This window comes from Artemia sp. Qi Xiang Cuo, chromosome 13, assembly GCF_049724085.1.
Source record: "Artemia sp. Qi Xiang Cuo chromosome 13, ASM4972408v1, whole genome shotgun sequence".
NCBI lineage: Eukaryota > Metazoa > Arthropoda > Branchiopoda > Anostraca > Artemiidae > Artemia > Artemia sp. Qi Xiang Cuo.
In genome coordinates, this window is record NC_142806.1 from 18787526 (window position 1) to 18814904 (window position 27379).

The window sequence follows — 27379 nt, forward strand, 5'->3', positions numbered from 1 at the left end:
ATATATGATCATTGAACCGAGTCCTTTGAACTATTTTTGGACAATTCCTAAAAAGCTTAAAAGCCGAATTTGTGCTATTCATTAATATTTTAAAGTATGACCCCATGGCCGTATCAGGAGGTGGTGTTATTCAATTTAACTCCCCCTGCCTCCCCAGAACTTTTTTCCGACTTGTACAAAAGTAACAAAAATACATGTAAACAAATGTTTTCACATATAATTCTTGGTAATCGCTAATTTTTTTTTATAATCCTTGCCCCCCACAGTTACTTTTTTACAGTCCCCCCCTCCAGAATGAAAATTCTGGATATGGCTCCAATAATACACAATTCTTTATTTTGGAAATGAAAGACACTAATTAATGAGTCATTAACAAATGAATTGAACATTCAAACATTTTCGCTCAACACTGGTGATTCAAACGGGTTTTGTGACTTTTCTTCAAAATTAGATGGTTCATACCGTTCATGGTAACGTAGTAAACATACGCCTCTCAAATGCAACCAGTCGATGGAGATCCACAAGAATTCTTTAGCATTTCCTAACCAACCGAAAGCCCGGCGGCCTCGCCACCAGGCCCCGACACTCGGCACGTGGCAGGCTTCTTTATATGGATTCTCATTGTCGCTTTTCTTCTAAGAACATACAATTTGAGCCTTTCTTGATGTCATGACGTCCAAATGGACCTTAAATTAGAAAAAGTACCTTTGTAAAATTATGTTTTTTTTATTGGACCTTTAACTTTTGCCTTAGCTTGTTGTTTGTTATTATGAAAGACATATCGCCGAACCTTTGTTTCTTTTAATTGTTCAGGTGGTGGGACAAAAACTTTTTTTTTCTTCCAATGATTTATCTAGTCCAGGTTTTTGATTTTCAAAGGTATGGTAGACGTTGATGACTTTATCCATGTCAAAATCCAAAACCTAATAATCATCGCTATAATTTTCAATTTGTTTGGCCCGTTTTATCTCGGCTTGTTTTTCGTCTTTATGAAATAAATACCGGCAAACTTTTGTTTTTTTAAACAAAGGTATGATAGGCATTGATGACCTTATCCATGTCAAAATCCCTAGCCCAATCATCATCGCTATCATTTTCAATTTTGAAACGTTTGGATTCTTGCTGTCCAGGTTGATTTTCATTTACTCGCTCACATGATTGTTATCGCATGTCTTCTAACCGCGTGTGTCTTTGCTCTTCATCTTCATTTTTGACACACCCTAGTTGTAGTTTGCGTATATTCTCTAACTACCCGTGTCTTTGCTCTTCATTTTCATTATTGACACGCCGTCATTTTTCTTCTAACCGCGTGTGTCTTCGCTCTTCATTTTCATTTTTGACTCGCTCAAATACTCGGTGTCGCATGTCTTCTAACAACGTGTGTCTTTGCTCTTCATTTTAATTTTTGACTCGCTCACTTGCTCCATGTGCACTTGCACACCGCCGCTGTTCTTCTACCGACGTGTCTATTTACTCTTCATTTTCATTTTTGACTCTTTCGCATGCTCAATGCTGCATGTCTTTTAAAAGCGTTTCTCTTTGCTCTTTATTTTCATTATCGACATGCCGTCGCTTTTCTTCTAACCGCGTGTGTCTTTGGTCTTCATTTTCATTTTGACTCGCTCATATGTTTGGTGCCGCATGCCTTCTAACCGCGTGTGCCGTTGCTCTTCATTTTCATTTTTGACACGCTCTAATTGTCGTTTTCGTATATCTTCTAACAGTCCGTGTCTTTGCTCTTCATTTTCGTTTTAGGAAAGTTTTTGGATTTAGATTACTTCAGAAAATTTAGCAATAGCCTTTGCTTTAGCGGCCCGTATTGGTGTTGTCGCAATTGATGGTCCAGGTTGTCAATTTTCACATCTTATCACGTTTGATAGTTCAGGTGTTTGTTCCAAAGAATCATCATTTATAGTAATTGCAACTGCAAATTTTCGTTTTTTGGGCCTTCCAGTATACATTATATTATATAAATAACTGCTGTGTTGGAAACTCAACAATCTTATTTATGCTATGAATGATATCATATAAGAAATTGCTTTTATGATGTCATATATGATGTCATAAGAAATGCTTATATGATTGTATTAACATAGTACATGACGTCATTTGCAAAACCAAAATTAAGGCTCTTAACAAATTTTATAAGAATTCTGATCTATCTAGATCGTTTCTTTTATGCAAAATAATAAATAAATAAATACATACATATATAATCAATTATTGCTCAATTATAAATATAGTATATTTATATATGTATATATATATATATATATATATATATATATATATATATATATATATATATATATATATATACAGGATATGTATATATTATCTTTATAAGTGAGCAATAATTATATAGGTATGTATTAATTTTTTTTTTCAAAAATGAAAATTAAGAGCAAAGACACGGGAGGTTAGAAGATATACCAAAATGACAATTAGAGCGCGTCAAAAATGAAAATGAAGAGCAAAGACACAGACCCTTAGAAGAAATGTGACACCGAGCAGGAGAGCGAGTTGAAAATGAAGAGCAAAGACACACGCGGTTAAAGATATGCAAAAACGACAATTAGAGCGTGTCAAAAATGAAAATAAAGTGCAAACACACACCCGGTTAGAAGACATGTGACACCGAGAAAGTGAGCGAGTAAATGAAAATCAACCTGAACAGCGAGAATCAAAACGTGTCAAACTTAAAATGATAGCGATGATGATTGGGTTTTGGATTTTAACATGGACAAGGCCATCAATGCCATTATACCTTTGTAAAAAAAAGTTTGTCAATTTGTATTTCATAATGTCGAAAGACAAGCCGAGGTAAAACGAACCAAATAAATTGAAAATGATAGCGATGATGATTGGGTTTTAGATTTTGACATGGATAAGGTCATCAATGCCTATCATACCTTTGAAAATAAAATAAAATCCAGACTAGATAATTCGTTGGAAGAAAAAGAAGTTTTAGTCCCACTACCTGAACAATGAAAAGAATCAAAGGTATGGTGTTATGTCTTTCATAATTAAAAACGACAATCTAAGCCAAAAGTAAAAGGTCCAATAAAAAAAAACGTATTTTTACAAAAGCACTTCTTGTAATTTAAGGTCCATTTAGACGTCATGACGTCAAGAAAAGGCTCTAATTGTCTTCGTTTAGAAGACAAGCGACAATGAGAATCTATATATAGAAGCCTGCCGATTGCCGGGCCCCGGCAATATATATATATATATATATATATATATATATATATATATATATATATATATATATATATATATATATATATATATATATATATATATATATATATATATATATATATATATATAATATATATATATATATACATATATATATGTATATATATATATATATATATATATATATATATATATATATATATATATATATATATATATATATATATATATATATATATATATATATATATATATATATATATATATATATATATATATATATATATATATATATATATATATATATATATATATATTATATATATATATATATGTCTATACTCCGCCTTTTAAGTTTTTTCTTAACAGTACTAAAGCCCGTGGCAAGTAAAAAAAAAGGTCTTACCCCAGTTTTTTAAATTTTCTTATCATGTTACTCTTTAGGGGACAAAATAGGAAATCAATACATCGTGATGATTTAGCAGTCTGAGATGTACCAGGATTTTATTTCGAGGGACCAGATTCTTTTTTTGTCCGTAATAAGTATCATCTTTGTCTGGTTTACTTTACATTTGTAAAGTAACTTGTGTGTGTCTCGTCAACTCTTATATTACCTATAAAATCCTTAGTAATTTCACTCAACCCAAATTTGGTCATTAATAAAAGAGTTGAGACATAAAAAAAAACTTGGGTTAAATTCACCATGGGGCTTAGTTATTGCCTCTATTTTTGTCAAGTTTCATAGCTCTATTTGTTTTTAGTGTTCTTTTTATTATCTTTTATGCTACTTAAGCACAACTCCGTATCCTGGGGGTTTCTGGGTTACAACCTCCTCCCAAAATTTTTGTCCGATCTGTAAAAAATTAACAAAATACACATAAAAAATTTTTTGATACGTTTCCTAACAATTTTTTTTAAAAGTCTCCCTCCGAAAAAATAACCCCCTAAGAATAATCCTGGTTACCCCCTTTTAGAGGCATAAGGCTTTTGTTCTGAATATCGGCTATAAATGAATAGAACTGAATTGCGGTAGGTATCCAAATAAAAATTTGATAGGAACGTTCCTGCTTACAAGTCTTATGGTACGGCAATCTCTGCGTTTCCGGTGTAGCCTTTTCCAGAAATGTTTTGCGATGTTGTCAGATAAAAAATATACATTTCTAGTTAAGAGCCTAAGTTTTTTAAATACAAATCAGCTATCCTCTATCAAGCATCTGCATTTTTCAAGCGTCAGGAAAATCACAAAGTAGTTGTGTTTCATCTTTGGAACATAAAAATTGATAAGGATACAATATTTCATCAATATGTTTCCCGAAGTCGGAAAACCGATTTCTGGGTTTTACGACTTCTTTGTCGTGTTTGCCACTCTATTTTCTGCTAGATCTTTTTCTTATTTTTTGTCTTTTTGCTGCGGAGAGCCGGCAAGACCTGTAAAAGATATGTCGCATCCTAGAAAACATGGCAGATAAAATGGCACATTTAATAAAATGGCACATTGCACAGCTCTGACTGCACCATTGGACTCGCAGTGTCAAGATTAGCCAAGGTCTATATTTAATCCAAATAAATTTATGTGTTAAAACTTTGTATCAACTGAGAACAGCCAATGTAGGATAAAAAATAAAAGGATAAAAGAAAGAAAAAGTACAAACAAGCGAGTTAAGTGGTATTTTTCATAATTATTTTGCAGTGTTGTCAAATAAGAAATTGCGTTATTTAAAATGACTCTCGATGAAATATGTATCAATATCAAGTCTCAGGGCTGATACATAAGTTTTTTTAGAAAAGGAAAAATTCCAAACTCTTAGTTTGTTTCTGATTTTTAAATGTTTTTTAAATGATCTTAATGGACATGTCTAAACTCGGGGTTTATTATTTGAAGCCATCGTTTAGAAAAAGGGGTATCAAAACAGGACTAAAAGGTCTTTGTAATGAAAATATATTAAAAAGAAAAAAAAAGAAAGAATAAAAGAGAATTCTGGAGCAGTTTTCACAATTATAGTTATTCAGTTTTCAATTTAGTGGCAGCTTTACAAATATATTGATTCAGTTTTCAATCAGTGGCAGTTATATGGATACATTTTGATTACAGCTGTAAATGAAAAGGCAGTGGGGTCTAAGAAATTGTGTTTAAAAGAAAAAAATTAATTACAATTGTTGGCGAAAAAATTTCGTTACAAAAAAGGAAATAAAAACGCTTTCATTTTCCCCACATTAATCTTGCTCTTTTTTTTACAGAAAATATTTTTTTTGCTAAAATGCCACTTTAGCATTAAAAAGTGTCGACAGATGGAAGATACTGCTTTTCACTTATCTATCTTTTTCATCATGTCATTTTATTATAAACAATTCTTGGGTACAACGAGTCATTTCTGTAACTGCAGCTTTGGCTGCAGTCATGACGGAAGTTCTCTTAGAAGGAGGGTGCATATAATTTCAGAATTAGCATATAGTTATCAGAAATTTAAAACCTATAATAGGAAATCAATCCAAACTTTAACAAACACGGAACAGTGGTACCCGCCCCCCCCCCTACAGCCAGATTTGCTGTGGGTTCGTGTTTAGTCAATATTCCTGTATATGGACATATATGCCTGTGGTTGCATATGAAGGCAATCGCATTAAAGTTATATTATGTTTTACCTGTGGATTAAATAGCGGCGGTAAATTCTGGGGCTGCTGGGGCAAAAAGGTTTGAATCTGGGTAGATGGCGCTGGCGGGCTTAAGAAAGGTTGTACAGAACTTCCATCTTGCGGCCGTTGTTGTCTTTGTCTATTGTTGTTTGGCCTGAATAAGTTGGAGAAGGAAAATCCTGAATTACCTCCGTTTGAAAAAAGATTTGGAATCCGTAAATTGTTAAACCCTCCTTGACTGAAGACTTCTGCTACAAATAAACATGTTACCAGTACCTATAAAACACCAAAAATAAATTTTATTTTACTTTATTAATAAACACGATTATAACACTTCACAATTTACAACTAATTACAAATAACACGATTTAGAAATAAGGAGGAAATGTCGAAAAGTCTTCAAAACAGTAGTCCTGGCATATTTCAGATAAAAAAGCGTTATAAATACCCCCTTTATTGCCCCACTTTTCCATCAATTCAACTTGGTAGTTTAAACAATAATGATAAAAAAAATTGTAAACTTTCACCCCCTGGACCGATCTAAGGTCTATTTCATACCTGAAATCCCCATTCTCTAAGATTTTTCTTTTGTTTTTTTTCAAAATTACGAAGCTTTTAGGGCAATATCCCATTTTCGTCAAGGTTGCCACGATGAAACTTGAAAATAAATGATCAAAATTAATTAACTTAAATTTGACAATGCATCTGGTCCGTAAAAATTCAAACAAAAACAACCTGCCGATTTGTAAGTACAAATATGCTTTCAAAAGAATTCCTGATTTTCACCCTCTTTTTTAATTTGTCACCCACAGATACTACATACTGCATAACTGCTTAAGCTGGTCTTTTTCCGTAAAAATAGAATTTCAGAATTTTTCTAATGTATTAAGATGTATGTATTTTTTCCGAAACCACACTGTCTTTCTATGACGAACAAATGAGAGTTCGAATAGGGATAGGCCCTTTTATTAGAAAGTATATATGGGGATGATATACCGAGCAAATTCTGTAACTGTAAATTTAGCGAAATGTGGTTTGCAATGAGAAGAAGAAGAAGATTTTTCTATCTTTGTTAAAAATTCATCTTTCATTTAGGCAATGTAAAAGAACTCAAGACTTTGAATGAACCCAGTTAATGAGCCATCTAAGCCAATGGACCGGAAACTATCTGTGACCTGGAAGTAATTATTTTCTTCTGTATAAATATAGTTTGTTTTAATAAATAATTGCTGAGTCCAAACTGGCTAATCATGATAAACAAAAAATCGCGAAGAAAGGAAAAAAACGAGGACAATTAACAGCCAGTGAAAAAATTGAAAAATTATGCAAATATTTCGGTCAAGACCTCCGCTTGACCGTCCTCAGTGCAGAATAAAACTGATAAAAATGTAAAAACCAAACCTTAAAATAAAAACACCAAACTAAAATTGGACGACCCTTTCCTAGTAACGGTGAAAGGGTAACTGAGTAAAAAAACAAGTGTAAATGGCATTTCAGAATTTCATTTTGCGTAAAGCACTTTTAAAGGCTGATCGCTTTCCAGTTTGATTGTTATCGGAGACTCTATTCGATTGCACAATATAACTTTGAGGTTACGCCAAAGGCCTGAGGTTTTTGATTCCGCCTTGGCGCAACATGTGTACGAGAATCCACACCATTTCATTTTGTTTGACGAGGCCTCTATCGTTGCCCCCGTTAAAGGTCTCATGCAAGTTTTCAGGGAGGCAGTTGAAATAAAAAAGCACATTCACCAAAAGGTAGCTCTCAATAGAGACACTGGAGAAATTTTTCTAAGTCCCATTTATGACAAAATTATTAATTCTGATCGTTTTTACATACATCCACAACCCAATTGTGGCTTCTTATAGCTCTCCGACTGCCAGATTAGGGAAATGGTTGTCAACACCTTTTCGCCCCCTTATGCAAACACAAACTTCATACATAAGAAACTCCGTTCACCTTGTTGAAAAATTAAAAGACATTGAAATAAAAAAAGATAGGCTACAGTTTTGGCCAGTTTCGATGCCATTTCTATGTATACGTCTTGCGACATTAAAAAATGTGAACTAGCTCTTCAAAGGAAATTAGAAGATAATATTGATCAAATAGACTACAAAACACTGGATATAGAGACTATTATGCGTCTCGTCCGTCTTTGCAATAGTTCCTCCTCATATTTCCAATACAATAATCAATTTTTCACCCAAATTAGGGGTTTACCCATGGGTACAAGTCTTTCACCATTTTTGGCAACTTTTTATATGGAATTCATAGAAATCTCTGCTCTGGAAAATTTTCCAATGAAACACTGTTTCTGGGGTAGGTTTATGGATGATGTTATTTCTCTGTGGGAGCATGGAGGAGAGACACTTAACTCCTTCTTAACTCATCTAAACACTTTGGACTCTAACGTTCAGTTCACTTTAGAACTAGAACATAACCACAAACTTCCTTTCCTAGATGTTTTAATTTTCAATAAGTCTCCTGGCCTTGAATTTTCTATTTATTGAAAGCCTACGCATAACGATAGGTATTTGCATTTTTCCTCCAACCACTCTCCCTGCATAAAAAGAGGAGTTGTTATTTCTTTGGTTGACCGAGTAATAAGAATATGCTCAGAGCCTCACATAGACTCAGAATTGAACTATATTCAGGACATTTTATTTTGCAATGGCTACCCTATAAAATTGCTTGAGACCATTATAGGCAGAAGACGAAAAAAGGCAGAGGGGAGTGCATCAGGTCCACAAGCCCAAACAGATACCGTCCCATTGGTGGATGATAAGAAACTTTTCACTGTTCTACCCTACATTCCAAAATTGAGTGACAAATTGAAAAGAATCCTTAAAAAACATAAACTTAGCGTCGCCTTTAAAAATTCAAATATTACACAGAACTTTTTTAACAACGGCAAAGATAAAACCAGCCCCATTCTGGGCAGTGGTGTTTATAGAATTCCTTGTTCTTGTGGCTGTTTTTATGTTGGTAGAACCCAACATCAATTGGGGGAGAGGTTATCTGAGCACAAGTCCTTCAATCGACAAGGCAATGACGTTACGCCAAAGGCCTGAGGTTTTTGATTCCGCCTTGGCGCAACATGTGTACGAGAATCCACACCATTTCATTTTGTTTGACGAGGCCTCTATCGTTGCCCCCGTTAAGGGTCTCACGCAAGTTTTCAGGGAGGCAGTTGAAATAAAAAAACACATTCACCAAAAGGTAGCTCTCAATAGAGACACTGGAGAAATTTTTCTAAGTCCCATTTATGACAAAATTATTAATTCTGATCGTTTTTACATACATCCACAAAGTTATATTGTGCAATCGAATAGAGTCTCCGATAATAATCAAACTGGAAAGTGATCAGCCTTTAAAAGTGCTTTACGCAAAATGAAATTCTGAAATGCCATTTAGACTTGTGTTTTTTATTTAGTTACCCTTTCACCGTTACTAGGAAAGGGTCGTCCAATTGTAGTTTGGTGGTTTTATTTTAAGGTTTGGTTTGTATATTTTTATCAGTTTTATTCTGCACTGAGGACGGTCAAGCGGAGGTCTTGACCGAAATATTTGCATAATTTTTCAATTTTTTCACTGGCTGTTAATTGTCCTCGTTTTTTTCCTTTCTTCGCGGTTTTTTGTTTCTTTTAATTGTAATACCTTCTTTCACTGCTGATGATGATCACTCATGTGTGTGATCAAAATATCCAGTAACTTTTTTGTCTTTTTTTAAATGTCTAATAATAGGACCCACCCCTATTGAAACTCTTATTTGTTCATTAAGATGTAAGGGGTTGTGCAAGTTTCTACTTAGCTAATTCAAACAGTCAAGTGTTTTCTCACTGTCCTCGGTACTTAAAAATGTGCTCCCTCTGAGTGTTTTTCATTGTTAATTTCATTCCTATTCATTTTGTTTCATTTTCATATTCCTATTCATTTTATACATTCCTATTCATTTTGTTTCATTTTCCTATTCCTATTCATTTTATGCATTCCTATCCATTTTGTTTCATTTTTTCTTTTCCTATTCATTTTATACATTCTTATTCATTTTGTTTCATTTTCCAATTCCTATTCATTTTATACACCTCTGATTGCACTAATTTTTGTACAGTGTGAAAATAAATCATCATTATTATCATCGTCAACATAGTGACATAATGACTCTAATTTTTCTATTCTTACTACTTTTTTTTCTTTATACATATGAAGTTGTGGTTTTACTTATTGATTTTATAAATAATTAATTACACCCATTGTTATGTGGTGAGTCAGCTACTCTTGTATTAACAAACCTCTTACTTTCTTAAGGTTACACTGAAATATTGTGCACGCAAAGTAATTGAAGGTTTGGGCCACTTTCGTTTATTACGGCCTTACGGCCAATCTCATAAATATTACCTCATTTCAAATACCTTTGGTTTATATTTCACCGCAATTCTTTAGTGTACAAAATATCTTTTTATAAATTCCAAAATTTAGACCGAAATTAAATGTTTTCCAATAAAACACTGGATTAAGATATTGATTTTGAGAAAAAAAATGTATCTAGATATAGCCAAAGTATTATTTCCCATGGAAGTGTTTTGGTATAGCCAATTTGTTTGGGTATATGTGAATGTTTTCAAACTTCAGCCAAATTTAACGATAGTATTTTTTTTCTGTGGGAGGGTTTTGGTATAGCCAAAGCGTTTTAGTGTAGTAAAGGATTTTGAGTTTCAACCAAATATAATTATTTTTTTATTGTGCGAGTGTTTTGGTATAGCACAAGTGTTTCTGAAAAAGCCATGCGTTTTGGTTATTCAGCCAAATATAGCCAAAGTATTATTTCCGAAGAGAGTGTTTTAGTATAGTGAAGTGGTCTTAGCATTTCAACTACTAGTTCTCTTAATCCCAAAACTGAGACTAAAATAAGAAAAAGAGACAATCAAAAAGTTTGAGACAAACTTTTAACAAAGACGATGGAAGGATTTATAACTTCTACCATTTTTTTTCTCTTCCTTATAAAAATATGTTTTATTTTTAGTCATTTGAGCGTTAAAACAATATAAAATCATAATTTTCCACAGAGTAGAGTAGTAGCGTTATTAATAAACAACAATCCCTGAAAAATCACTTTTTTGGTATTTTCACCGAAGAAAATGAAAAAACAACGAATTTCCCCACCCTTTGTTCTTGAAAAATAAATTGACCTTGAACTTGGTTGTTGATCTTGCCTTTTTGTTAACCTTGATTTATAGTTCTAGAACAAAGCAAAGAGTATGAATAACTTATAAGAGTGGAAACTAGTGCTAGCATTGAAGTAAAAATCCCTAGCACCATCTAACGTTTAGCGTTTCTTTGCGGATTTTTTTCAAACTTTGCAATGAGGTTTTTTTTTCAGAAACTGAGATCAGACATTTATTACTGCACTAATTTTTTCAATAGAAATAACAACAATAATTTTTTCTTTTTATTAAAAAGAAAATAATAAAAAAGGAAACAAATGTCATGAAACGCCGATCACTAGATAGCGTTGGTGATATTTCTCGACATTAGCACCAGTTTCTCATTTATAGCACCAATATCCACTCGTTCAAGTTACATGTACTCTTTGGAACGCACCTTGTAAGTTAGCTAGAGACATAAATTTTGACAAGGGAATGGGGCTGACTATAAATTGAAAGCTATTAAATTTATATGAATATTGAAATCCATTCAGAGTGTTGCAAAGTTGTTTTTTAGAAAAGGTCTACCTTAATGGATCCTGAACATAGGGGGTATTTTCAATCCATTGAAGAATTAATCTTTAATCAGACCCTAACTCATACGTTACAGAGATGTGCGACATCATTCGTTGAGGAGACACATTTCACGTAGATGGTCCAAGTATTAAAATATTATATACATTGTGCGTTACATAGGAACTGGATCTTACTATAGAGAAAGTCGTGATATCTAGGGACAAGAATGAAAGCTTGGGGGAGGGAGGTTCCCCCTAAATATTACATTTTATTATATTTGTGGGCACTTACTATTGAAATGACAAAGTTTAATTTGTTATTTTTACCACTACCCCCCCAAGCTATTATTGTCTCCTGTAAAAACAAGTTCCGTGCGTGCCTGCCTTGGAGGGATGGGTTCTAAGATGTATGTCAGAGCGTTACTGAATCCCAAAAAACCTTATTACATACCAAGCCGTAGTGTTTTGACATGCTAATCGGAGAAAGTGCTTTATTATTAAACGGAAAGAAAGCTTTTCCCGGTTGTTTTACAGGAAAACATACAGAAGGCTATATTCCAGTGCATTTAAATCCGGTCATTTTGTTTCAAGATTCATTTTTCGGGCAATTTGAAAAACACAGTCTAGACAGACATTTCCATCTGTGAAGTCAAAATATTATTTCATTTTATTAAGCATTGTATTAAGCAACAAAAAACTATATTATGGATTGGAGAATCCAAAGTGTTTTTATTACCGATTTCCTTTCGAAACATTGGAACTGAACACAGTACTGAACTGTTTTCTGTTCAGTACTGAAACAATACTGAACAGTACTGAGCTGATGTTCTTAGAGTAAATGCACATCAATAAGTCCTTCCATTTTTGAAATTGTTTTTGTACCATTCCCCTTGTTCTCTGAGTGTTCGTTGAGAAATACTAAAAAAGGACAGCCTCCAGACTTGAATCAAAGGCAGCAAGTAGGGTGGGGGGAGGCACCCATCTTGGTTTCGATTTAAAAAAATAGTTCTTTTGCATCCTGGTTTCAAAGGTAAGAAAAAATCCGTGCCCCCCTCCACATTTTCGTGAATTGGTGTCATTGGCTTGGACACACAAAGCCTCATAGTGTAAATTAATGGTATCTAGCCATAGTCATTTAATATTGTCTGTAGCAGCTCTCTATAAAAAAAAAACAACTCAGTAATTTAATGCCAACAACTCCGCTGGCTTGTTCATATCCAGCGAATGTCGGCCAACCAGCTTCCAAAAATCACATTCAAAGGATGGGTTCACGGCAAGCACCCCCGAGGCCGACCTCGTAAGAGATGGACCGACAATTTCTCGGCCCATAACCTCCCCTCCCCCTTTGCCTAGCTGCAGATAGAACGAACTACCGTCGCCACATTCATCATTTGCTCAGAAGAGAAGAAGCCCGAATACAGCCACAAGGACCGGACGGGACTTAAGTCAAGTAAGTCAATCTAATGGTATTTTTCCATGTAAGTAAAGAGTTGCCTTCATCAATAGTAAGAAACACTTTATAAACAGAAATTTCAAAACTGTACACGAGTAAAAATATTTCATTTGTATTTACATTCAAAAATGTTAATTATTAAAGTTTGGAGCAATTAAACAATTTGTGGTAGCGAACTGTAAGTAAGAAACGACTCTGGTCAATAGCAACAAAAGCTCTAAAAAAGGGTGGCCGGCGTTTACCCCCACCCCTCAGAAAATAACCCCCGTAGAAAATGCTCTCCCCCAACGGAAAATACCTCCCCCCCCCCCGTGGAAAATAAGGCTTTCCAAATTTGCGAATTTTATTTGAGTTTAATTTTTTTTTCAGTTGGGGGAGGGAGTTTTGGTAATTGTGCATTATGCGCCACTAACTCAAGTTTACGCTGTGTAGGCTATAACTCAAAAACAAACCGGTTTCTTCGTTAGTTTTTTCAGCTTAGCAAGAGACAAGACAAAGACAAGTGGCAGAATAAATGGTAAATATATGATATGGGCTATATATTTGCACATAAGGGGGGGAGGGGTTAAAGTATTTGGAAAGTTTAAAGTCAGAAATTGTTTTTTCTAGGTAAACGGCCACTAAGAAATTACATAAGAATAGCGAGGTATCTAGAAATTTGGTTAACTAAAAAAAAAAAAAAAAAAAAAAAAAAAAAAATCGCACTATAAAGTAAATTTAATGTTTCATTTCAGTGTTTTTCCAAGCGTTAAGTGTTTTTTTTAATGATCGTATTTCCAAGTATTAAGTACCGTTATTAGGTTAATGTTATGTTTCTTTTAAGTGCTTCATGATGATCGCTGATTAAAGTTTATGTTATTTGTGCCTTTCATTTATGTTATTCTACTGTGTTCATGACTGTATATTTACCTGTATTTCCAAGTATTAAGTATTGTTATTAGGTTAATGTAGTGTTTCATTTAAGTGGTTCATGATGATCGCTGATCAAAGTTTATGTTATTTGTGCCTTTCATTTATGTTATTTTACTGTGTTCACGACCGTATCTATCTATTTATCTATCTATCTATCTGATATGCAGAATAATTGTACCAAACACATTCTGGACGCAGACCTGCTATATTTTACCCCCATCCCCTAATGTGCAAATCTATAGCCCAAATTTATTTCTAAAGTAACGAAGAAACTAACGAAAAAAACGGTTTGTTCTCGAGTTTTACACAGCGTAAGCTTGAGTGAGTGGCGCATAATATATAAGTACTAAAATTCCTTCCCGCTATGGAAAAAAAATTAAATAAAATTCTCGAACTTGGAAAGCCTTATTTTCCCCGGGGGGGGGGGGGGATTTACCGGGGGTATTGGAACAATATGTAGGGAACAATATGGAACAATATTCTCGTGATCCTCCTTACAAGTCATTATGTGCAAGGCTTACTGGCCTTGGTAGTCAGTATAAAATTTGATATCGCTTCAGTAGTTAGAATAAGCTCTCTTTTTCTCTTTTCTTCTGATTTTGTTTTTTTTTCTCCCCATTTTTTTTTACATGGTGCTATGTACATGTTACCGTGAATGTCCGAAATCTGGTTAATGTCGACATTCACCGGTGAATGTACGAAACTCGTTTTTCTCTGCTCGGATTGAATTAGCTTTGCGAATCAGCTTTTCCAGTCTTATGCAACCTATGATTATTATATGATTATTATTAGTCGAACCTTATCAATATATTTGCCTCGAATGACTGAATTTAGGCTCAATAACGGAAAATTCTATTTCATCTTTTTTTACAAGAATGGGGGAAACACTGGAATTTTCAGGTTGGCAAGACTGCAGGGCACTTCTATTTTACCAGTTTTAGAAATATGATTCGTTGTTCGAAACATTTTTTTTGAATATTGAACATCAAAGAGAAACCATAGCTCACCGTGTACATGAACAGGCATTATTGTTCATGTTGTAATGAACAAAGGATAGCGCGTCCTTTGTTCATTGTCGTTGTCTTAACTAGCTAAATGTAACCTAAATACATTATATAATACTAAATAAGTAAACAATGCTAAAAAGGTTAAAATAACTAATAGCCTCGTGGGAGAAAAGAATCAACTAAGCGCGAGAAATAGAAAAAAACGCCTAGTACCCTAAAAAAGCAACTTTGATGACAATTAATACACCAAATAACTGTATTTTTTTTTAAATGATTCCAAATATACAAAGCTCATTAATCTTAATATAACACATCAAACGCTACGAGCCTAGGAAAACTTTTCCGTATATGAGGGGGGCTACCCCCTCATCAACCCCTCGGTCATTGGGCTAAGGCTTGACTTTTTTTTCCCAGTACTTTAAGAAGGACTGATGAAACGGTCGTTGAATTTGAATAAGAAGCTTGTATAGTACTAAAATACTTTAGAATAAAGAGCAAGAAGTTAAGGTGGGGACAGCCCCCATCAAGGACGTACCCAGTAGGGGGTTAGGGGGGTTTGAACCCCTCCTGAAATGTTTTTGACTCGTAAAAACGCAACAAAAATGAATACAAACAAATTTTGTATGCGTTTTTTGAGGTTTTTCATGTACCCCCCCCCCCTAATTTTGTTCACTTTCAAAAATGTCAATTAATTTTATCTGTAAAAAGCTATTACCATAATACAGCTTGTACAAAAAAGGGGAAGGGAGCAAATGTATATTATAAGTAATTAAATATATAGTATATGTTGACATATTAAGACCATTAAATTCAAAATATCTGAAACAGTGATGATTTTAACACCTTACCAAAAAAAACGGAATTTTACATTTAATCCAGAAGATAATTTTCCTGGGGGAAGCTAGTTTTCCTGGGAAAGAGCGTTTCCTGGAGAGAGAATACAACTAAGTTCAAGGCTGTTGGGCATTGTAAGAACGCAAAACAGATATTACGCCATAAGATACAGACACGTAACAGGCATTTGTTTCGTGGGGAATGGGTTAATAGAAATAATTGGGGGGGGGGGGGGATAAAAGAACAAGCATTGTGAAAGTGTGCCAAACATGGCGGAAATTGTACAAAGGGCCATATGTGGCAGAACTGTGGGGTACAGGTGACATTCTGAGATGTACATCAGTTGTCGTCTGTGTTTGTCGTCTCTATATGTGTTTCGTCTCTGACAAAACTTGGTTTTAAATCAATTTGAGGAGAAAAAGGAGCACGGGGTGTTTATAATTTCTGAGATTAAATTGGCGGTACTGTTCTAAAATCTGGGAAACACGCGATAAGTGACGTTTGGTTGAGGCTAATGAAATAAAACAAAATAGCATTAAAATATAATAGATTATGAACAAATTTGAGCTATATATTTGCACATTAGGGAGGGGGTGGGGCTGAATCATAGCATATATTAAATGCGTAACCTAGCCTAACCTAGGCTTCTTTCCCCCTAAACCCCAAAAAACTAAAGTTTAAATATAGTTCCCAGAGTGAGAAACCCCAGAATACTTGTTTATACAGCAATAGATAGCGTCAGATCTTTGTTTTTGTCAAGTGGATGCCTCTCGTGTTTCCCGCTTTTTAGAACAGTATCAAATTGGCTAAATATGACAAAAAGAAAAAAGATCTACGAGGACGAAACGAGGACTATTCCAGCTATTGAAAAACAGACGAACAGTACGTAAATATTTCGGTCGAGACCCCCACTCAACTACAATCAGTGCAAAAAGGAAAAAAGAATAATACAAAAAGAAAACATTATTTCCTTTATTTGTGCTGAGGACGGTTGAGTGGAGGTCTCGACTAAAAAATTTGCTTACTAGTCTTCTTTTTTTATTATCTGGAAATAATCTCCTTTTTTCGTTTTCTTTTTCATTTTGAAAAGGAGACGAACAACTAAATAGGTGCCCAAGGGTGGTATTCTACCCCCACCCCCTAATATGCAAATATATAGGCCAAATTTGTTTCTAAACTATTATATCTTCATCCTATTTTATTTTATTTCATTAGCATTGACAAAACTTGACTTCTTTCGTGGGTAAGATATAATGCACAAGTACCGGTTACGTATTTAGTATACGCTATGCCTTGCCCCCACCTCCCTGATGTGCAAATATATAGCCGAAATTTGTTTCTAAACGTTTATATTTTTATTCTATTTTGTTTAATTCCATTAACGTTAACCAAATTTCACTTCTCGCGTGTTTTACAGCAAATAGAACAGTACCTGCCTAAGTCTTAAATTGACACCTGTTATTGTCCTCCTTTTCCTAGGTGGGGTAGGGCACGACCCTCTTCCGGTATTTTCTCGGTGATGTCAATGGTATGTGGTACATAGCCTTATAAAGTATATATCAGAGTGAAATATCAAATTTTATTCATTTTCCCAGTTGGAGGAGGGCACTACCTCGTTCCTGGCCCTTTCCCGCCTAAGTTCATGGTGTTTGGTATATACTGAACTATGCTGTTTTATGTAGAAAAATGTTAAAGCAACCTCTGTGAAAGTTCTACCCTTTTAAAGAGAGACTAAATTAAAAACTGAATACTCGCCAATTTTTATGGGACTATTATTCAAAGACCAAGATATTCCTGGGGAAAATGGCATATTACCATTAAAGTTACTTGTATATACGAAACAAGTGTCTTTATAAAGGTAAGAACCTTCTAACCCAACAGTTCCGTTAATTTAATAAAATGTCAAGTTTTCAAGTACTTACCGTCGTTTTCATTTTTTCTTCGTCAAAATCCAACCTACATCATTTACTTTAAGCCGCCAAACTGTTCGAATAGGAAAAGGCACTTTCTCCTCTATACCAAATGACCTTGCACTTCCGTCATTCATCAATTTGGTGACTTTTAACTATAGTAGCCATTTATGCAAGCCATTTGAATTGCGACCAAACATGTTTTCAGAATAATAAATAATGGCTTTTAATGGACCATAGAGTACCCAAATTACTGGATCTATAGATCTAAACAAAAAGAATTTACGGCAATATTACGTCATGTGACAGTTGACAATGTGGGTAAGGGTTGTCCGTTGCTGCTTTGCTAACCCGTCGCACCTGCTACGATCTTAATAGGAAGAAATCCAAAGAAGATTTCTGCGGGGAACATTCCACCTTGCGGAAAACTACCCTTCCTAGGAGAATTCCCCCGCGGAATATTTCCCCCGAAAAATTCTCCTCTGTTTAAAATTGCACGCGAGTGAATAACGATTGTATTTTTTAAAAGCATTTGAAAAATTCCCCCCGCTGATCATTCTCCTTCATTCCCTGTAGAAAATTTTGCCCGAAAGATTGTGCGGCATAAATAAATATTGTCCTGTTTTTATGAAAATCTGGATATCTAGATATTTTTAGAAATTTTGTCTTTTATCAAAGAGTAAAAGAGAGATTTGTCTTCTATACCTTCATGTCATAAAGTGTGCTTTTGTTCCGCTGGTTTAATTTTGTGACGTAGTTTCAAACAGTTCATGGTAACGAACTGTAATTACCAAGCGACTCGGCTCAATAATAACCGAAACTCTAATTTTTAAATCTTTTACTATCGATAGATACAGCAAAATAAAAAGCTTACTATGGCGATTCCAAATATACGTATAAGATTTATCAACTTAAATTTTACCCATCAAAAGTTACGAGCCTGAGAAAATGTGCCTGATTTTTGAAATAGGGGAGAAACACGCCCTAAAATTAAAGGAATCTTATTGAAAATCACACCGTAAGATTCAGCGTACCAGAGAACCCTACTATAAAAGTTTCAAGTTCCAATTTGCAAAAATGTGGAATTTTGCTATTTGTGCCAGAAGACAGATTCCGGATGCGTTTTTTTTGTTTTTGTTTTGTTTTGTCTCAGTTGTTTTCCCCAGGGAAGGTTTTATTGAAATAATGATCCTAGAATATCGGAAGAGGGTACTTTTGAACCAAATAAAAAGTTCTAGCGCCCTTTTTAAGTGACCAAAAAGACTGGAGGGCAATTTGGCCCCCTCCCATGCCCATTTTTCCCCAGAATTATCTGATCAAAATTTAAGACATCCACTTTGTTCAGTACAGTTTAAAGATGAAATCATTATGCCTTTAGGTGTAAAACGACCCCCCCCCCTCCCAAAGTCCGTGGGGAGAGGCCTGTAAGTTATGAAATTCAGCCATTGTTTACATATAGTATTTGTTATTGGGGAGTATAGAGACATTTTTTGGAGGAGGGGGATTGTGCTTGGGGTGTATTTCTTTAGGTAAAATCTTCCTTGATGAGGGAAATTTCTGGGGGGGGGGGGTAAATATCCCAGGAAAAATTTTGCACTTGGGGGGATTTGACAGAATTAGCCTACTATATGAAATTACTTTTAATTGTCTTACATTCTCTTCTTCATGTGTAGGTGTTCCAGGAGAAATTATCCAAGGGCATTTTTTCCGCGTGTTTTGATTTCCGGGATATAATTTCCACAGAAGGGAGCATTTCTGGAGTGATCGAAAAACCAATTAGAGATTATAGTCCTATTAAAATAAAAGAATGCTAATTTCATAGTTTGAATAATCCGCAAGCAAATTTACAGGGAGGGGGACTCTCAGCAAGGATGGAACTGTCTGGAGAGAATTTGACGGGGGGGGGGGGTGTACGTACATTGGATGAATTTTCCATGGTGGAGTTTTTCGTGAGGGGGAGGGGTATATTTCATAGAGTGTGAGCAAGATTACCGGCATTATTTGAAAAACGACCAGCAATTAGTCCATATATGAGTGGTTGTTCCCTCCTCAATATCTTGCTCTTCGCGACAATGTTTGACGGTTTGTCCCAATTTCTTAAGAGCGTCTACTGAAACACGGAGGCCGTTTAATTAGATTAGGAAGCTTTTTTAAAAGTGCAGCTTTAACGTAAAGAGCAAGGCATTGAGGAGGGGCAGCCCTTCACATACGGAATCAATCTTCAAAAATTAATCTACAAATTTTCTTTTAGTTTTTCGATAAAATAAAAGTTCAACATAGAGATAAAATCCTTTTTAATAGACAGTGTATAGAAAATTCACAAAAAATACCAGATATTTCGGTCACATATACAGTGACCGTCATCAGTAGTAACTACTGATGACGGTCACTGTATTCGTGACCGAAATATCTGGTATTTTTTTGTGAATTTTCTATACACTGTCTATTAAAAAGGATTTTATCCCTGTTTTAAACTTTTATTTTATCGTCATGGAAAGGCAGTGTGGTCTCCGAATTTATTTTAGTTTTTCATGTACGGTGAGCCGAATTCGAACCTGCATTAGCTGAAAAACGTTCAGAAATTAAATAAAAAACAAGTTTTTTTTAACTGAAAGTAAGGAGTGACATTAAAACTTAAAACGAACAGAAATTATTCCGTAGACCTATATGAAAGGGACTGTCCCATCCTCAACGCCTTGCTCTTTACGTTAAAGTTTTTATTGTTTTAAGATGTAGAGTTGTGACAAAGAGTCGAACTTTAGCATAAAGAGCGAGGTGTTGAGGAGGAGACAGCCCCTTTCATATACAGAATAGTTTCTATTCATTTTAAGTTTTAATGTCACTCCTTACTTTTAGTTAAAAAAACTTGTTTTTTTTTAATTTTTCAAATAGTTCGTGGTAACTCAAAACTAAAAAACGGAATTTCGATACCAATATATATATCAAAAGAATTGCATTTTTATGCTGATTTTGAATATATAAGCTTCGTTAAGTTTAGTCTTACTTATTACGACCCTGAGAAAATTTTCCTAATTTTTGAAAAAAGGAGGGAAAACTTAAACGTCATAGAATCTTAATGAAAATCACACCATCAAATTCAGCGCATCAGAGAACCCCACTCAAGAGGTTTCAATCTCTTATCTGCGAATATGTAGAATTCTAAATTGTTTGCCAGAAGAAAGATTTATTTTCCCTATGGTGATCGTATCGACCCAGTGAGCCTAGAACATCGGGAGAAGGTTCATTCGAACGGAAATTGAAAGCTCTAGTGCTCTTTTTAAGTAACCGAAAAATCGGAGGGGGACTAGGCCCCCTCCCACGCCAATTTTTCCAAAGTCTTCCAATCAAAACTCTGATATTGCTATCTTGTTCAGCATAGTTGAAAGGTCTAACAACTATGAATTTGGAGATGACACGGCCCCTTAGAGCCCCTAAGGAAAGGTCTTTAAGTTATAAAATTTGTCCATTGTTTTACGTATAGCATTTGTAATTGGGAACTATGCAAATATTTCTCGGGTGGGGAGGAGAAGACGCATTTTCTGCTGGGGGGATTTTGCAGAGGGAGAATTTTTCATGGAGAGGGAATTTTCCATGGGGGGAACTTTTCAGGGGAAATTGTGTACTGGTGGAATTGGAAAGAATTACTATACGAAACTTCTCTATATGTCTTACAGTAGTGGGGGCATAATTACTTAAAAGTCATGCCTTGCCTTTTCCCATAGGATTTCAATGACATGCCCACCCCAGTTTCAAAGACAGGCCCTCCCTTTTTCCATAGGATTGCAAAGACATGCCCTTTGACGTCACACGACACACCTGTACAATGCAGTCAGCTGTTTCTAGGCGATATTCCCGCCCTTGGCAAGAGTTTAATGCTTGGGTTAGGTCAGATGAATTTCTGTGACAGCCATCTGACGTCACAACAACCCTGGCAAAATTCCCATGACAAGCCCCGTTGTTTTTCTATGACATGCACTCCTACGTCATATGACACACCCCCGTTTCAAGCGCATGTTACACCACGCGACCCACCCTCACCTTTAAAGGGTCAGATAAGTGGAGCTACCAAGCCCTCAAACCGTCACACCTACGCAATGGGGCTACCGGTTCTATTAAAGGGAACACAGCTGGCAAGACTCCGTGACACACCCCTCTGAACTCTAATGACGTCATACGACTTACCCCGTTTCAAACGGACATATATGTACTTTGCAACAAGAACCCATGAGAAAATCCTCGCTTGTAACCTAATGACAGCTCATACCTTACGTAATTATTGTGCAACACTGCCATGTGGTACTTTTTTTCGCCCGAAACCCCAAAAGCGTTTTTTTTTCATTAACTGTTACCTCAGCGCATCTTACGCATAGACGGCGCATCCATCACTGCAAGATAATACCATTTTGACATTTTTCGCCCAAAAGCCTCAAGACACTTTGTTTTTTCGGTGTTTCATTGTTCGCTCGAAACGCCTTTCATATTTTTTCTTTTTTGCTAAAGTTCTTGACCCCTCCAGAACTCGAGAGGTCATTCCCTTCCATTGGTACAGCGCCTCAAGCAACTCGTCCAAGAAATCATTTCCCGTATTTTGTATCTGGAACCATATTCTAAAAATAACCTATTGCGTGACAGCTAAGATTCCCCATTTTTAGACACTCGTAAAAGTGTCCCCAGGAGACATTTGCTCTCAAGATATTAATAACGGTAAAACGAAAATGTATCGTTTCTTTACGTGGGTTATTAGATTTCTCACTACCGCGACAATACGTCCCCCTTTTCTAGCCTACAATACCGGTGGAAGAAGGTTGATATTAGATGCAAATTTAAGATATATTAAGAGCTGTTAAGGAAAATATCCATTTCTTTGAGTACCTGTTAGATTTTCACCTCTTCCATGCGAAAAATTCCTTAATGTCTCCACCCTAACTTTTAGCTGAAGCTCACCCCACAATGACATTACATGACCCCCCCCTCCAAACATGACAAGACATCATATCCACCTAGACATTTTTCAGGCATTTCATATTAAAAATTATATCTTTAAATCCCGTGATTCAAGTTTTTTGCAACCCAAGCCAATCATAATGCCCAACATGATACTCCACACCGCCTTGACATTTCACCTATTTGATACCTCCCCACCCTACCCTGGATGTCCTGATATTAGTGATATATTTAAACCGTATTAAGAGGTATTATTGAATGACTTTTAACGAAATGCACCGTTTCTTTGAGTATTGTTAGATTTAACTCACCCTCTAGCAAGAAAATTCATTTAACACATCCCACCTTATCTTTAAGCTTTAGATTATACTAGTCAATGACAATGCATACGACCTTGGTAAATTAGGGATGATATTAAACACCTCCATGACATCGCTACATCTCCCCCCAAGAAATCTTTCAGGCATTTTCTAATAAAAGTTATGGTTTTAAATCCCGATAAACAAGTTTTTGCAACACAGCTCTATTATGATGCCCCACAAAACACTCCACACCGCCATGGCTTTACCCCCCTCAATCCTCAAATGGCACCAGACCCCCCCCTCGGATGACCTAATATTAGTGGTATATTTAAACGATATTAAGAGGTTTTTATTGAAAGACTATTGATTGAAAGAAAAGAAAATACCTTTTATTGAAAGAAAATACCTTTTTTCATTGAGATAAATTTATGGATATTTCACATTATCCTAACAATGGATTCCATCCTCCATCTAGCATTCATTTTCAGAGGGTATTGACAATGAACAGAGGGTATTGGGTATTGACATTTTCAGAGGCCTTGACAATAGATACAATTTTTAGGGCACATTTTTTATAAGGAAAATTATCAAAACACGAAAAGGCGGGGAAATTCTTGTTCCCACCCATCCAGCGCACTGCGTAGGGGTTTGGTCAATGCCTACTCATTTCGAGGACGGAATCCAAACTTCAGCTAGGCGATAAAAGTGGTTAATAAATGGTATTGCTCGAGATACCTTAAAATTTAGGAATAATAGGGAAATTATCATTGAGTTTCCACGGCAACCCTCTAAAATCACGTCATCCCCGTTTCTAGCGCTCAGCTAGCAAGATTCACACCCCTGGCAAGCCACCCAAGATTCCAGGCGTTCTAATATTTCTTCTTTATTTCCATGATTCCTAGCGATTTTGGTGCATTGTTTTGCTGGAAGATTCCCAGGATTTCCGTGACCAAGTCTAATATGAATAACGCTAGTGTATCTCGCAAGCCAGACTAAAAGGACCCCATGGGACTCCGGCACGGCACACACACACACACACATGTTGCATATTAACGGTGATGTATATCTTAAGCAAAGATACCTAATGGGAGAGTTAGGAAGATCATCATGCGAGAAGGGTAGATACCCAAACCGTTAAAAAGTATACTTTTGGCCGAGAGCGGAATGGCGCTACGACACTGTTTTCACACCAGCACCAACCCTCCACATGACACCAACCCTCATTCCCTAGGACATTATCAACCTTTTTTGCCCCAAAAATAAACTAAAGTATCCCATTAAACCCTTTATTTTTGAAAAACAGAGAGGTCCCCTCTCTTTCTTTACTAGTGCTTGATACTCTAAGCATTTCACACCACAGTATCACACTATAACTACTCTCTAGAAGCCCTTGGTCAACGCCGCCAATCTCCACCAAAACACTTTTCAGACATTTCTTGCTAAAATTTTATTTTCAACTCATTCAATCGGGTTCTTGCAAGTAATTCACCCCATAGTATCAAACTATAACTAGGCTACTCTAAGACACACCTCTGTCATCGCCCCATCTCCACCAAAACATTTTTTCAGACATTTCTTGTTAAAATTTTTATTTCAAGTCATTCATTCGGGTTTTCACAAGCAATTCACGCCATCGTACCACATTATAACTACTCTAAGACACCCCTATGTCATCGCCCCATCTCTGCCAAACACTTTTCAAACATTTATTGTTAAAAATTGTATTTTCAACTCATTCGCTCTCGTTTCTGCAGGCAATTCAAGCCACAGTACCACACTATTCTTACTCTAATATACCCTTCTATCATCGCCCCCATCTCCCCATAAAACACTTTTCAGACATTTCTTGTTAAAAATTTTATTTTCAGCTAATTCATTCGGGTTTTTGCAAGAAATTCAGCCCACAGTACAGCACTGTAACTACTCTAAGACACCCTTCTGTCATCGCCCCCATCTCCCCAAAAATAAATTTTCAGGCATTTCTAGTTACAAATTTATTTTTCAAGTCATTCAGTTGGGTTTTTGCAAGCAATTCAGCTCACAGTACGACGCTATAACTACTCTAAGACACCCCACTATCATCGCCCCATCTCCCTCAAAACACTTTTCAGACATTACTTGTTAAAAATTTTATTTTCAAGTCATTCATTCGGGTTTTTGCAAGCAATTCACGCCACTGTAGAGCCCTTTAACTACTCGAAGGCACCCCTCTGCCATCACCCCATCCCCCCAGAACATTTACAGACACGTCTTGTTAAAATTTTAATTTCAACTCATTCATTCGGGTTTTTGCAAGCAATTCACGCCAAAGTACAGCACTATAACTACTCTAAGACACCACTCTGTCATCACCCCATCTCCCCACAAAACACTTTTCTGACATTTCTTGTTAAAATTTTTATTTTAAGTCATTCATTCCGGTTTTTGCAAGCAATTCACGCCACTGTACAACACTATCACTACTCTAAGACCCCCTCTGCCATCACCCCACCTCCCCCAAAACCTTTTTCAGACGTTACTTGTTAAAATTTTTATTTCAAGTCATTCATTTGGCTTTTTGCGTGCAATTCACACCACCGTACCACACTATAACTACTCTAAGACACCCCTCTATCATCACCCCACCCCCACTCCCAAAACACTTTTTTAGACATTTCTTGTTAAAAATTATTTTTCAACTCATTGATTTGGGTTTTTGTAAGCAATTCAGCCCACACTACCACACTATAACTACTCTAAGACACCTCTCTGTTATCGCTCATCTTCCCCAAAACACTTTTTAGACATTTCTTGTTAAAAATTTAATTTCAAGTCATTCATTTGCGTCTTCAAAGGCAATTCACACCACAGTACCATACTATGATATCTCTAAGACCCCCCACTGCCATCAACCCATCTCCCCCCAAAAAATTTTCAGATATTTCTTGTTAAAAATTTTATTTTCAACTCATTCGTTCGAGTTTTTCGCTAGCTTCGGGGGTCCCTAGTTAGTAATTTTTTGAACCCCCCTAACCTAACCACCAGAAGACCCTAGCACCCACTTCAGCCAGGGATTCAATAGCGAGGATTTTCAACAGGGTCTTCTCAACTCAACCAAAAGAGGACCCTAGCAACCATTTCAAGTGGAACCCAACCATCCAATTCAAAAGGGACCCTAGCGATCATCTCCAACGGGGGATACCCCCCCCCCCCCAACCTAACCCCCTAAAGACCCTAGCGAGCAATTCAAATGAGGCCCATGCCATGTTCATGGAGCTTGTTGCATACTGATTTTTATTAGTGGAGCTTATCGCATGATTTTTTGTTCGTTCATCTTTTTGCATGCTAGTTTTTATCCTCACGAAACTGATTTTCTTCACGGATCTGATGTGCTGATTTTTGCTCATGGAATTTGCTTCTGATTTTTGTTCGAGAAACATGTTACATGTTGATTTTACTCTTCACGAAACTTCTACATAGTTTCTTTTTCTCCTTTTGAAACAGATTTTGTTCATGGAACCATTCGAGTGCTGATTTTTTTGCTCACGAAACTTCTCGCATGTTAATTTTTTTCTCTTCGTCAAACTCTTGCATTGATTTTTCTCCTCCCAAACTGATTTTACTTATGGAACTTATTGCATGCTGATTTAAATTTTTTTTCATGGAAGCTATTGCATGCTGATTTTTGTTGTCGAAACTTGTCACATGCACACTTTTCTCAAGGTGAAATTCATATATTGATTGTTCTCCTCGTGGGACTGATTTTATTTATGGAACTTATGCTTACCTTTGTCCATAGAACTTGTTGTTTGCTGATTTTTTATTCATGAAACTTACTGCATGTTGAATTTTCTCTTCGTGAAACCCGTACATTGATTTTTCCTGATGAAACTGATTTTTTCCAAAGAAGTTTTTGCACGTTGCTTTTTTTTGTCAGTGGAACCTCTTGCCTGCTGATTCTTTTTTTTTGTGAAACGTGTTACATGTTGATTTTCTTGTCATGAAACATGTACATTGATTTTTCTCCTTTTGAAGCTGTATTTCTTTATGGAACTTTCTGCGTACTGATTTCTTTTTTTTGTTCTTGGAACTTTTTGCATGCGTATTTTTATTCGTGAAACTAGTCACATGGTTATATTATTTTCTTTGTGAAACTTTCACATTTTTTCTCTTCGTAAAATATATGCATTGATTTTTCTTATCGTGAAACTTATTTTCGTGTGGAACTTGTCGCATGCTGATTTTTTTTTGGAAAGTGTTGTGTGCTGCTTGTTTTTTTGCTCATAAGACGAATCGCATGCTAATTTGTCTCCAGACAAAACTGAGTTTCTTCATGGAATTTGCTGCGTGCTGCTTTTTTCCCCTGCAACATCTTGCATGCTGATTTTTTTGTTTTTGGATCGTGTTACATTTTGATTTTTCTCTTCATGAAGAGAACATTGATTTTTTATAAGAGAACATTTCTCTTACATTGATTTTTC

At 35.7% G+C, this 27379-nt stretch overlaps 2 protein-coding genes across 2 annotated transcripts in view; both read right to left on the reverse strand.

Moving 5' to 3' along the window:
- Positions 1-17737, reverse strand: part of LOC148945038 (uncharacterized) — a 73047-nt gene extending 55310 nt beyond the window's left edge. The window contains exons 1-2 of the mRNA XM_089098619.1: positions 17686-17737; positions 5848-6114 (exon numbers count right to left, since the gene is read on the reverse strand). Coding sequence (XP_088954745.1) covers positions 5848-6114; positions 17686-17697 — 279 coding nt within the window. The 5' untranslated portion in view covers positions 17698-17737. The remainder of the gene's footprint in view (positions 1-5847; positions 6115-17685) is intronic.
- Positions 1-27379, reverse strand: part of LOC148945037 (tachykinin-like peptides receptor 99D) — a 509170-nt gene that overhangs the window by 305154 nt on the left and 176637 nt on the right. The window lies entirely within an intron of this gene.